Raw genomic sequence first — 15,088 nt, 5'->3', positions numbered from 1 at the left:
CACTGGCGTCCAGGAAGGGGAAGGTTTCCAGGTTAGTAAACACACTGATGTGTTGCTGGGAGGGTGGCATGCATGCTGAGAGAGGGGGTGGAGCTCAGTGTGCCCTTTCCCACATATCTTGCTCTATGCATTTCTTCCATTTGGTTGTCCCTTAGTTGCATCCTTTATAATAAACGGGTAAACATAAGTATTTTCCTGAGTTCTGTGAGTCATTCGAGCAAGTTATTGAAACTGAGGAGGTGGTAGGGGGTACACCTAATCTATATTCAGTAGGTCAGGAGTATGAGTGGCTTCTCCAGGACTTGTGACTGCAGTCTGAAATAGGGGCTGTCTTGTGAAACTGAACTCTTTAGGTAGATAATGCCAGAACTGAATTGAAATGTTGGACACCCACTTGGTGCCAGAAATTGCAGAATTGGTTGGTGTCATAGAAAACACCTCAGAAAGATACTGAAAGGTACAAAGGCCAGGGACCTTAAGAATTGGATTATTTCTCAGTTGCCTGTCAACTTGAGAAAAGATGTTATTTATTGGTCCAAGGCCCCAACACTGTCCCAGGTGCTATGATTGCTTTACACATATTATTATTATTTAGGGATGAAGTCTTGCTTTATCAGGTTTGAGTTTTGCTAGATTCAAACTCCTAGGCTCAAGAGATGCTCCCACTAAGCCTCCTGAGTAGCTGGGACTATATAGCCACATGCTACAGCACCTGGTTACATATATTATTTTCACTCTACTTTTCAGACAAAAACTTAAGTTCAGTGGTGTTAACTTGAGGTCACACTATATTAAATGGAAGAGCTGGAATTCAAAGTCAGGTCTATCAGACTGCTGCCTTTTTTTTTTTTTTTTTTCAGATGGTGTCTTGCTCTGTCGCCAGGCTAGGGCGTAGTGATGTGATCTCAGTTCACTGCAACCTCTGTCTCCTAGGTTCAAGTGATTCTCCTGTCTCAACCTCCCGAGTAGCTGGGATTACAGGTGCCAACAACCACACCTGGATAATTTTTGTGTTTTTAGTAGAGATGAGGTTTCACCACGTTGGTCAATCTGGTCTCAAACTTCTGACCTCAGGCAATCTGCCTGCCTGGGCCACCCAAAATGCTGGAATTACAGGAGTGAGCCACTGTGCCTGGCCTCGGACTGCATTTTTAATCTCATCTCCATACTGTATCTCTACAATGGTATGATTCTGAATGTTATTCATACACTAAAAACAGGAAATAAAAAGTTATTATCACAATTTGCCCTCAGTGACTACAAGCTTTAAGTTGATTTAGAAAAATATAAATGCCCTGGAATGTATTATAGAAAACATGTACAATAATACATTTTTATGCTGATTATTAAGATACTAACTAAGCCTCTTTTCTTCTTTCCAGTTATACTTTAAAACGCCTGGGGGCCAAAAAAAAAAAAAAAAAGAAGACTAAAGATAGTTAAATGGGGTACTCAAGTGTCTGAGGAAAGCAAAATCCAATATGAACAGCAGCAGCCCCTTGTGGTCTAAGGGGAAAAATAGTGTATCTGTAGTTACGGGGGGTGAAAATATGTTTTTTAAAAGAATATATGTACATATTTAGCCATTTGACTCAGTTCTCAACCCAACACATTAAAAAACAGATGCTTTAAAAAATGATCTGTTGCCAAGATGCTTGTTAAAATTTTATCAGTTGAAATATTAAAATTCATTATGAATTAATTAGCACATTATACAAAAATAAAATGTTTTTGTTTCATCGTTTTACAAAGTACTATAACCAGTGGTGATTAACACTGGGAATTTTGTATGTCTTGATATGTGTTGCTCAAAAAGAAACTAAATTTATAGGATTACCACTAAATTGATGACATTTTCTGTCTTCACTCTTAAATTCAGTTGGCAGATGTTTTTGAGAACAAAAAATTCCATCTTATTACAAAACATATTAAGTAGGTTTTCCTGCCAGGCATGTCTGACATGATGTTTATTGCCTAGACCAAATCAATCCCCTTAATAAGCCATAATATATGCTAGCAAGTACACTATTTCATAGTTAAGAAAACTTGCCACATGAAACAGTAAGTTCTTTGATCTCTCATGCTTTGCTGCTAACGTCTCAGAAAAGTGCTATATAATCTACTAGTTAGTCATAACTATTTATGCTTACTTAGTAAGTAAAATAAAATTATACATTGCTAATCTTAAAGTTTTAGGCCCAAATTCTACTTTACTTTTGCCTGTGTATACTAGATATTTGCAAAAATTTGAAAGGAGACTGGCTATTTACAAGATATTAAAGAAAAGAAAATCCAAATACTTGAATATACTGGGAAAATAAAATAGTGTCAAAAATTAAACAATCATTGTTTTAATACAAATAAATTGAACTTTGTTGCTGAAACAATAGATAAAAATGACTTCAGTGGCATTTGCACAGAAGAGATTCAGAACCGTGAACATACCCAAGTCAGAACATCAAAAACATATTTTTTGAAAGAAAGTTTGTTTATCAGAGTTGACTATTTCTAAACAATTGCAAAAATTCCCATGAATGCTGAAAAAAAAAATCAATCAGAAAACTAGACAACACCAAATAGCTTACATATTAAAGGATAAGATTTTTGATGAGTGTCAACAAGCAATTGATAAACATTTAAGTATCTTCTATGTGAAATGCCAGGCTCTGCTAAGATTCCTATTCTGTAAATGTCTCTTCCACATTTGGACTTTTCACTTTGGGTCCATGTAACTCTCTTCCCCTCTATCCTCAGCATCTGTTTTTGCTTTCTTTCACATGCTGGGTCTAATTCCTCTCCTTTACTTCCCATCAGCATAGTCCACAAATAAGTCTCATTTTAGGAAAGGGATGTTCTATCAAGCACTTTCAACCCAGCATTAGACAGATCAGCATCAAGTCACTTTTGCCTATACTCTACCCATAGTCTCTAAAATTCTATTAAGTGACCTTCCTCGGTTTAATTGTCCTTTTATGCTCCAGTTTGATACCAGAAAAACCTCCATTCCTATGCTGCAGGTTCCTTTACCTAGGTATCTCTAGACTAAGGGCTAATCTTTTAGCTTTGGTCTCCATCCAAGGGATTAAATTCTAGAATCAGTTCCTGACTCCCTCATAATATGCTCTGTACTAATGCAAAAAGCAGCACATATCTGCTTTTAAGGATAGACATGCAATGCCAAAATATTTAAAGCATGCTCAAAGATCTAAAGGATTATGGGGAGATCTAGTGAAGAGGCATGAAAATAACTGCTAATAATAATTAAATTATTAGACAAAAATACAAGAGACATATCAAGATAGTACCTGGTAAATTCCATATAAATTAGCTAATAATTATAAATTCCATGAGTCTCAGTAAGGAGAGGTCACTGGCTATAGTGAGAGGAAGAGGTAGTATAGTTAGGCACTTACAATGTGGATAGAATTTGGATTCAGGAAAGAACAGGAACTGAAGTTAAAGATTACATAAAGTATCAAATGTGTACAGTGTAGAGTAAGCCCAACAGCCTGGCTGTACTCTTAAGAAAAATGTGTGACATAGAAATTGCTATGGGTCAGGTTGAGACATTTCCATTTTTATCCATAATTTTGGCAGTATGATGATATTGATCAAAAAGAAAATAGTATATTCTACTTTTATATATTCTGATGAAAATATATACTTCAAAGTATCAAATAATAAATTCTATCATAAATTTTTGGATTGTAATCTCAGCTACTGGATTAAGTGAGAAGTCAACAATTGTCGTGTTGTTTGTTTCTTGTCTTGGTTTATTAAAATGTTTCCCCACAGAAAATCAAGTAGCATACTTTAATAATGCAGAACATATTTTTAAAAGTAGTAGTTATAGTGTGGGGTTTTAATCCTGGGTCTACAACCTTATTTAAAATTTATTGTGAAAGATATGCTCTGCAAATATTTATTATGAAGCCTTTGTTCTAGGCTCTGGGATACAGCAATGAGCAAAACAGACTAAGTACATGCCCTCATGCATCTTATATTAAGAGCTATGTGACCTTGGAAAAATTACTCAAAGTTGTATGTGGGTGTGTGTGTTTATGATACAAACAGGCTTTATTAGTTGCAAAAGAAAGTGGCAGAGGAGAGGGTATGATAGCTCCCACTCCTGGGGCAGCCGCCTCAGACTGAGTTTCCACCATCGAAACGCTGAAAGTTTTTGACCCACAGTCTCATCTGTAAATCTGGATCAGTATTAGTGATACTATATTTATATAAATATTTATACTTATAATTGTTTATAAACATTTAATAGAGTCCATCAAATAATAACTGGTCAAAAATTTATCTTTGCCATCAAATGTTGTTTATTATATTGTAAAATACATTTACTATACATGGCTTAATTTTCAAATTTCAAATACATATTATGTTTCCAATCTATAAAACAATGTGGTAAAGAAGAAAGAAGGGAAGAATCTACAGTAATTACAAGTTTGTTTTCAAAAAGTAGGTTTATTATCTACCATTTACTAGCTTTGTGATCCTAGACAAACATCTGTGTATCAGTTTCCAACTATAAAATAAGGATAAAATGATGTGATTCAGCTACCTATTAGGTTGTCACAAAGAACAGAAGATAATTTCAAATTGTAAATTGGTAATAAGTACATAAATAAAAGTTGATTTAGTTCCATCATATAAAATGCTCTGTGTCTGAAAATTACAAACACTTGGTACTTGGAGATATGTAGAGAGAAGAAGAGCACTAGAAGTTATTTCTAGAGTAGATAAAAATTACTAAGGAGTTAATGTGCCTTACACAAAATGAACTATTCTCTTTCCCAATACAGGGCCAAATCTTACTATCTAGAAGTATGTTTGAAGAATGAGAGCTTATCTCTGCCATTCGGCAAAATTCCAGATTTTAAGATAAATGAGGTTTACTAAAAAAACAACATTTCATAACTAAGACCATCAGATGCAAAGTTGTATTATGTATTTGGGCGTATTTTTGTCTTTTGGTGCTTTTGTTGGGAACCTGGATTGATGAGTGAAATGGGACAAAGAAGTAAAAAGAAAAGAGGGAAAAATGACAGGAGTGTAAAGAGAGAAAATAATTAAAAAGAAAACAAAAGGAAAGAGAGCAGATCTTAACAATGAAACAACATAAAAAGAATGTTGTTTCCTTGATATAAGAAAAAGCGGATATGAGGATAAACAAAGCAGATCTGAAAAACAGAAGAAAGAAAATGTATGCATACAAGAGAACAAAAGAAAAAAATCAAACCAATGGTGACAAGATAAAGAGAAAATAGAAAGGAATAAATAAACTTATAGGAAAGATGTCTGATATCTGAGATAGATGCTTAATCTGTACATGTCACAGGCAAATAAACTGTTTAAGAAGAAATAAACTTAATATACAATATCATTTGGTTTGCATTTCACATAAACAAGTAGGTACTCTATGATTTTATATTTCAGAAGCCTTATACAATTCATTTCTGGAATCTAGATATCAGAGGTAACCTTTAAAACATTTTAACCTATCGTAAGATGGTGGTTCACAGACTGGATCATATAGAAGGAAGCTTAGTACAACTGATAAAGAAGATGGTAACATCATGACCCCAATGTAATCATATAAAAGAAAAGGAGTAATATAACCACATGGGAACAAACAAGCTACTTATTACTTCTAAATATAATAAGTGTTCTTGCTTTTCAAATAATATATTAAATAGTGAGATGCTTTCTAAAAATTTAAATATTGTAATCTGCTTGATTCATTGTATGAAGTGCTTTGAGAATTCTTTGACGGGACACATTTTTTTCGGTCTTGAAAATTTATATCCTGTTATCACCACTGCTTAACTGTCATAACTTACTCAATAGAATGACCTATAAATAAAATGTTTTGAATGTTTAAACTACAATTCCAAAAAGTAGAGTGATTATGACATGAACTAGAAGAATAATATAGAAAATAAAAACTTAGAAAGCAATATATATCCCCTAAAAGGTGGTATGAAACATTTTATTAATGATCTTTTAAAGTAAATATAAAAATGTTATTTTCTCTATGTTTAAATGTTCTGAATTGCTCACTTTTGAGGAATATTTCAATATACTATTTTTCTTACCTAGTAGCATTTTTGACATGCTGTACTATTAAACTTCTAGCATCCATAATAAGGGCTTTGAAAATTCATGAATGTCTTATAGATATAATTTACAGTATGTATGTCAAGCTTCTGAATATGTCCAAATGAAAATAAAATTGTTTGTGCCCTTTATAGAATTAGAAATCCTTAGGCAGCACTGCTCTAATGATCCCATACTGTTAGTACTACAAAGTGCAAAAGTTCACTGGGTAGGACAAGGAAAAAGGACAGAGTTCCCTCATTGCACACTATCCCTAAACTATTTTGGCTTAAGTATTTATTAAGATATTAATTACTTTTCGTCCCTCTATCTGCCTTTAGACATTAGGCTGAGACACTATAGATAGCTGCTCATCATACAACAATGCTTTATCCAGTAAACCTTACCCCCCAAGATGAATGTTTTGTATGCAGCATTATTAATTCAGCAGGTAATATGTCTTAGAATTGTTAGGCTACATGTACTCTCTCTTATGGACAACATAACAGCATGTTATCTGTTTTAAAGATATGTTATGTTTCCTGAAAGAAACAGTATGTTGGGAAACTAAATTGACAAGTTTTCTGCATCTATCACAATAAAATTATTTTAGAAAATTTTTCTTGACGTATTGTATGACACAAAAGGAAATAGAATTTGCATTTGTGACTTCTATAAACTGTCACACTGAAATAAGAATGATGTGTTTTGTAATTTTGAATAAAAAACAAATTTAATCCAAGTAGACAACCATGGGAAATAAATGATGAAAAATTAAAAAAAAATAATAGTTTAAGAAAAACAAAATAGTCTGTATAAAATAAGATATCACTCACTCTGATATACAATTGCATCATTTCTTTTTCTCTTTGGGGGTTACGATACTTCTCATAGAAATCACGTCGCTTCTTTGTTTCTTTAGANTGTGTTTTGTAATTTTGAATAAAAAACAAATTTAATCCAAGTAGACAACCATGGGAAATAAATGATGAAAAATTAAAAAAAAATAATAGTTTAAGGTAAAGAAAATAGTAAAGAAAAGAAGTGATCTCACTCACTCTGATATACAATTGCATCATTTCTTTTTCTCTTTGGGGGTTACGATACTTCTCATAGAAATCACGTCGCTTCTTTGTTTCTTTAGAAACTTTATCTTTTCTTTCCCGTTTTTCTGCCGGTTCATCTGAACTATCAGATGATGACTGCACATGTATCTTCGGTTTTTCTACTTCAATATAGTTTTCATTGGGATTTAGTACTATTACTCCATATCCTTCCTGTTTTGAAATGAAAGAAGGTAGCATAATTTAAATCTTATAATCCATTTCAATTTTCAAAAAAGTTCTTAAAATCTCAGACTAAGTAATTTTTATAAAGCTGCATATTCAGTAAAACACTCCTTTAGGCAAGATTATGATTTTATTTTTTTCAAAAGGAAGTCATTTAAAATTGTTTGCCTTTATTGTATATATAAATAAATGTGTATTATTTACAAAAACAAAAACCATAATTGCAACACAAATATTACAAAACTTAAAAAGCAATTCAGATCTCTCAGAATCCAAAAAATAATTGAAATAAATTAGCAAATAACATGTATACTTTCAAATTATATTAATATTTTTATTATCTGCTTTGAGAAAACCTTTGAAATTGAAGTTTACAATTCAAACTACCTTTTTTGTGTGTGTATTTTTCTTTACAATGGCCCTTTAATGAGCATTTTTTATTTGTCTGAACAATGAAAAAGAATAAGCAGTTAAAGAAATGAATCTGATTGAACATTCCAAAACCATCCATATCTATATTGTCATAAACACATAACATCTACCTGTGAACCTTTAATTTTATTCACTTATTTTCTTAGAGAAGGCCAGAAAAATCAGAAAGCAAAATAAACCACTGTCTTACTATAATATATGGAAGCAGGTCTTTAATCTTAAAATTTCTTTTGTTTCTCAAACTATCATAAAAACTCTGCTTATTTGAAACTACAACCAGGAAATAAGTAAAGTTCCAAAGTTAAAAAAATATAGCTTGTTGAGCTATTAAGGCTTTAAAAAAAAAATTTGTAAAACATGTTTTCCTGTCTCATTTCTTTCTAGCCTGGGAAACATTTCTATGCTATAATTAAGAAAACATTTGATATTAATATTATGTATAATGGAATAAGCTAACCATGAGAAAATAGAGACAAACAATAACCACTGACAAGCATGGGTAACACAAATTTTTGAAGCTATAATATATCTTGTCTTTTTATTCAATTCTGTGTTGTGGGTGCCCCAATTATGCCCTTGTAAAATACTATAAGGTCATATTTAAAAGATGTATGATATTATAATAACATAAGAGTTATATAAAATGTTTATATTAAAATCTATTTAACATAAAATAAAACTTATAAAAATCTCATCCTTACTTTAAAAAGGTACTATGTATAGTTTGTCAAGATTGTAATTATAGAATCTTCTACTTGAAGTTTAAATTTTAAACTCTTTTTTTGGCAAACCAACCATAAGATGATTTTAAAAAATTGATGACAGCAGCAATAGTAAACCAGTATTAGCATAGACTCAATTATCTTATTTTAAAATATGCTGCATTGCTGCACATGGTTGGTTTTATTAAACAGTTGATTTCACAAACTACTTACAATCTTCCTTGGAATTTTTAATATTTTTTCCTCCAATCAGATGATATTATTGTCTAAAACCATGATTTAGTTTGGAAATTTTCAAGATCACTGAAGTTCTGATTTTAATGATTGGACTATTAATTAAGATATACTCCTCTTACATATGTGAAAACTATATAATAATATATAGCAAACTGATTTACAAAACACCACCCATTCTTCAACAGATGTTCAAATAAAGGTTTCAGAATAATGCTTTTTTCACAAAAGGCTTATAAAACACTTTACAAATTTTGTAATTTAAACATTCTACATCAAAACACAAGAGAATTTTTTTTTAAAGTTTCTTAGTTCTAAGTCAAAAGTTTTACCAACAAAAGATATTTTATTTGGTCCTGCTTTATTCTAATCTGCACAGCTATTCAAAAGTCTTGTAATTCATTGTGATCACTGTCAGGTAGACAGATTGTCACTTGGTGATTTTCTACAGTTGGACACACTTGACTAGTTATTAAAATCACATTTGAAGGAAGTTCCTACCCCTCTTCCTTGTGCCTCTTACAACTTTTCACGCCCTTCTCAAATTTCAGCTATAACTTCTCCTCCCACCAAAAGTAAGTTAAAGAACACTGTTGCACTCTGCCAAACAGGGTGAAATAGAGGCATTCACTACACTGTCTCTGGTGTAAGGAACATAGTCAAAAAAGGTCACCATAGGCCAAAAAGAAAATTGCCTCCTTACTAGATTCTGTACCGTGAGTAAGTGGTCTCCTGTCATGTTTCTTCCCTGCCTTCTCTTAGTGAATTGAACTTTAAACACACACACACACACACACACACACACACACACACACACACACACGCCCTCTCATACTCAGGAGTTAAAGTTAGCAAGACCAAAATAGAATTTAAAGTTAGTAGAGATGAAAGGAGTGATATACTACATTTAATGATAATATGAAAAATTTTAAATTAAAAATGTGGGACTTTAATAAATTGATATAACATGGCATCATCTTTGTATAATGAATAAATCTCAAATAAAGGTAAATTCTTTGAACAAAATTTACAGTCACCAGAACTGTAAAACTATTATCTTAATTTATTACTTAATACAAATAATATTTTCATATGGCTTATTTGAGCAGAACTTTAAACTTCAATTTTTAGAAATCATAGATTGAGAAATTATTGTGTCTACTTAATTTTAAATACACTCTGAAATTTGATATGTTCCATCTAAATAAGTACAAAAAATAGACATTTATAAATCATCAAAGAAGCAGTATTTGTCTAAGTTATTGATTACGTAACTGAAAATTACATGACTCATTTGTTCAATATTATAGACGCACAATGTCAAAGTTTCACTTAGGCATCAACAGATGAGAAATGATTCTATTTTTAAATCCATTCAAGATTTGCTATCATTTAGATTTCAACAATGAACGTTTCTATTGAAATAGCCAAACTATTTAGAAAACATTTTATCCTTTAGATATTTCAGGTTGTCAATTTAATTAATATGACAACAATCAAGAAATACTCAGGAACATTTTCTGTAGAAATGAGAGCTGATTTTAATAAATGTCTTTGTTGCAAATTCAATTACCATTCTGTAAAAAACTAACATTTTCAATTATACCATTTCTGATAAATTAATTAATGCAATATTCAGAGATCATTCATAACCATTTTATAATGAGTAGGAGAAAGCAGGAGTAAGAAAATAAAGTTAACTATCCTACCCATGTGCTCTAACCACAGATAAATAGTAAAACCTAATGTTTTCCTCCTTTTCTCTGTTATATATAACACTGCCAAAAAACTCCTTGATATAAGCTACAGATTTTTGCCATGTCAACATTAATACATGGAAACTAAGGAGTCAAAGGAAATAAAGTAAAACAAAGCAAAGACAAAATGTCAGTAGTTAAATTTCACTGTTTTAAATTGAATAATATCAACTACTTCAAAAAGCAGGCTACCATTTTAAAAAGTGATCCTTTCTATTCCCAATAACTCCATCAGTACAAAACAAAATTAGTAAAAAGAGATGCTAGTGTGACCTTTAGCGAATGTGCCCCTAAAGTTTTATGTAACTGCACTATAAAATCAGGAATCAAGTATATCTTAAAAGAACTGTGCATTGCTACTCTACTAAGGAAGGCTCCATAACTTATGCTTAGACTCTTAAACATTTTATATTGAAGAATTTCTTTTATATTTAATTATTCCTTGAGTATGTTACATTTCTCATAATACAAATAGGTCATTTCAAATACATATTGAAACCTTTTATCTTTGAAAAGATAAAATGATCAAATCGATTAGCATTCTACAACTAAATACATAAAACTTCTGGCATCTTTATAATGATTTACCAAATCAATTCCAATATCCAACATTTGAAAAGACAAAGCATACATAAAGTTGTTAATTAACTCATGTTTGATCAGTCTAGTAGAAATTAAGGTGATCAAGAGGATATATATTGGTAAAAGTAAGATTTATATCTTTAATTCATCTCATTCTATTTTTTACACTTTTGTAGCTATAACACTAGCTTCATTTTCAGACCTGTGTTTATAAGGTATAAACTATGGTATAAGGTATAAACTATGCGGCCTTAAACAGGAACCCTCAAAAGTACATTCCCACACATAGCATTTTATTCAGCACAAGTACTTGTGATTTAAATAGAATACACAGGTCTTTAGGCCTTCTTTACTTTGAAGTCTGTAGATGATGGCTTAGGTCAGAGAGGTCCAAAACAAACAGGTGATGCCAAACCCAAAAAGGAAAACTTTGATAGGCAAATTATATCAGAACAAATATGCACTTATCAAGAAGATTCCGTAAACAAATAAAATCTTAAAATGACCAAAACCAGTCTTCTGACTCCAAATGAAATCTTGATAAAACTGAAGACTTATCCATGTTAATTTGCCTAGTAATTACCAATTATAAGAAAAATGGAAAACGGGCAAATTCTATGTCTTTTCAAATATCTTGTGGTTGGCTAAATAAAAAATCAGCTGAAAGTACTTGGCTCTGCATATTAACCTGACAATACCGAAAGCCACATGTGACCAGAGAGGGTCAGGGGTCAGAGTAGAATCCTTTGACCTATGGAACTATCTGTTTTGGTCTTCAGGCAAAGCTCAGTAAGAGATCATTTTACACAAATTTATCAATCATATTTCTCAAGTTCAGCTTTTTATCTGCTTGGTTTGAAAGAAGATAGGTGCTCAGCCTCAAGGGAAATAAAACTCAAAGTGCTTCATCTATAAACGACATCTACCCATAGACAAACCACTGTCCATTCATCTTCTCTGAAAGATGTATGTTGTATTTATTCTCATCTTTTTCCGAGAAGGGTGTGTATATGTCACTGCTGCAACATCCTAGGTGCAACAGTGAGATGAGGTCATGACAACCAATCAGAAGTCACTAGTGAAGCGTTAAAGTAAACATAGCTGTTGGAGCTGCAGCTCTGCTTGAAAAATGCCCCCTCCATTATTTTAGCAATTTTCTCAAGACGTGACCTGGGACTGAAACGCGTGAAATGTCACTTGACTCTGTTTTGTGTTTCTTCTCAATGTGCATTTAGGTAACAGCACTCTACTAATATTTTGTAAAATGTTCTTCACAACCATACTTCAACTTGTAGCTTCATGAATTCTAATACTGTGTGTGTTCCATGGTATAAAAATACCATAATATGGACCAACCCATATTATCCCAGTTAAATTTCCAACTTCAAATAGCTCATCAAGTTAGTCAGTAAAAGAAAACATGCCACAAAAAGTTTTCAGAGGACCACCTGTTGTCTATTATTTTTACATAGCACTTACTCATAAATCATAACACAGGGTAATTAATCAAGCTGTCAAAGAGAAGGTCAAAGGTTATATGGTAGAGTCAGAAGGTCATGCATGGGCTGATAGAGGTCAGGGTCACACTGCATTCCTCATTATCAAGTTGGGATGAGAGACGGCCCAAGCAAACAAAAGTGAAAGCAGATGGAGAAGTGAGTGGATAAAAAAAAAAAAAAAAAAGAAAGAAAATTTCACAAACAAAAAGAAAAGTGAAAGAAGACTGTCAGCTGCCTTCAAATAGAGAATAGAAGAGAAAAGAAATACACTGAAATGTGCTCAAAGGAACTCAAGAAAATAAAGAAACTACAGTTTTATTAATTAAATAAACTGAATATAACTTTTCTTGGCCATTTTATTAGTGCATACTAAGCAATATATATGTGTTTGGCATCTCTATACCTTCTCCAGCTAGTGTGCTGGAGATTAGTTAAGGTAAGGCGAAGAGTTCCAAGGATGAAGTATAATTTATAAAAACAAACAAACAAAAAAATAACACAATAAGAGAGTTTTTCCCCTTAATATTGTGTAAGGGTTAGAACATAGATGCAAATAGTTTTAAGCCATACAACAGATAAATTCTTGAGTATGATACAAAGATACCCATAAACATAAATGTATCATAAAAGTCCTTTTGAATAACAAAACAGTTATAAAATATTCTATTATTACGCTGGCCTGAATTAGATGCAGAATACTGTGCAAAATTAGCTGTCACCCTTTGCTCAAAATCTTTGTTAATCTCATTTTGAATGTTTGCAGCTTTATCAACACATGCATCAATGTCAGCTCCTTGGTTACTGAACCGCTGTAGTTGGAAGAAGATATAATTAAAATGTTTTGGCACAGAAAAGGTGAAATTGTATCTTCCCTTGTTCCCTTAGGAGTCTGTAAAACATGAAGGATATATTGACAAACACACACCCTTGTCTTCAGTTCTGACATGTCAGGTCATCCAGGCACTATTTATTTTAAAACATTCACTTTGCACTTACCCATATTATCACCCACTCCATTTCTAACTTTTCCTGGGTTTTAGAACATTATGCTGCTTAAATTTTGCAAATTCCTCTCTTATTCATCAATAGTTTACTTATGAAAGGATTCCATAAATGCACAATAGTACTGTTAACATATTTATCATTCATTTTTGAGGACAGAAATACGATTTAATACCACAGTTTTATGAAATCTTTTATATTTTTTGCTTCTCATTCTCATAAAATGACACAAAGGTATACGCACACATTTACATATTAAACTAAAAAGAAGTAACAAGTTAAAACTGTTGCCCAGTCAATGATATATCAAAATCCCTAAGTGAATTTAGAAAATCCAACAGATAACTCCTTATTACATGGTCTAAAGAAGGCTTGGATGAGCAGATTTATCTCATTAACTTTACTATTCCTCCTACTTAGTTACGCCTGTATGTTTTAAAGTGCTGAATGAAAGTTCAATGTTCTCCTAACTTCTTATTAAAATCTATTATAAAGTTGTATAAATATAGTAGTTTTAAAACATCTGAGGTAGCTACATGGGCTTTAAAAATATTATCACTTTGAACCAATCATATATCATACAAACATGTGCTTAAGTTTTTTAAGCTACTCATAAAACCTGTTTAACGACTACAGTACCCAAATCATTCTATATTATATATGCTACCTTTCTCTTCTTTCAATTAAAATATAATTGTTTAAATTATTTTCTTTTCTTTTTTTTTTTTCAAGAATATATCAGTACTTGTGGTCCTACAGTCTACTTGCAATTTGAGGACATAACAAAAAATCCTATTTATTCAGTCAATACGTCATTAAACACTGATTTCATACAATAAACATTTAATAAGCAACTACTATCTACCAACGAATATGCTAGTTATACTTAAGAGTATACCTATATCCTATACTGACAGTCACTTTTCATTTTAAGATATTTTCATTCAGTAGAAAATTCTAAGTCCTAATCATGTACAAATTCCTAAAATGTCTATATGACACCATTTTATTTTTCAAAAAAAAAAAAAAAAGGGGGTAATGTGAAGAGGAAAAAACGGAGCAAAGAATAATGATAAAATGCTCCTAAAACCAAGCTAACTAGATTTTTGGGGATGATTAACCTTAAATGATCAGTTAAGTTTGTGTTTAAGAGTAGTATTTAAACTTACTCTGTAACAATGAAAATGTACTGTTGGAGGATGTGTGTGTGTGCATGTTGTGTTGTATACATTCACGTATTTTAAGAAATAACATCATTTCATAATCTAAGGGAAAAGCTTCAGTACACATCTATCTCCTAACAGGTGCAAATGAGTATAGCTATGAATTTCTCTTCCCACAGTGACCTATGTCAGAAGATCTTCTCATACTTCTTCTGCTAAATAATTTAATTACTTATGAGTTATGGTTTCTTTGTAACCTTTTAAATGACTAGCTCATTAAAATGCAAAAATATGCAAAAC

General features: G+C 31.7%; 1 protein-coding gene across 9 annotated transcripts in view; it reads right to left on the bottom strand.

The window, feature by feature from the left end:
• Positions 1–15,088, bottom strand: part of FAM172A (family with sequence similarity 172 member A) — a 508,558-nt gene that overhangs the window by 260,648 nt on the left and 232,822 nt on the right. The window contains exon 7 of one of the 9 annotated variants that reach the window (XM_037733288.1): positions 7,167–7,385. The exons of the other annotated variants lie outside the window; for them this stretch is intronic. Within the exon in view, the coding sequence (XP_037589216.1) occupies positions 7,167–7,385 (219 nt within the window). The remainder of the gene's footprint in view (positions 1–7,166; positions 7,386–15,088) is intronic. 9 annotated transcript variants of the gene reach the window in all.

This window comes from Cebus imitator, unplaced genomic scaffold (genome assembly GCF_001604975.1).
Source record: "Cebus imitator isolate Cc_AM_T3 unplaced genomic scaffold, Cebus_imitator-1.0 Scaffold511, whole genome shotgun sequence".
Classification (NCBI taxonomy): domain Eukaryota; kingdom Metazoa; phylum Chordata; class Mammalia; order Primates; family Cebidae; genus Cebus; species Cebus imitator.
The sequence above is the reverse complement of the archived record's forward strand: the minus strand, read 5'-3'. Positions and strand labels throughout refer to the sequence as shown.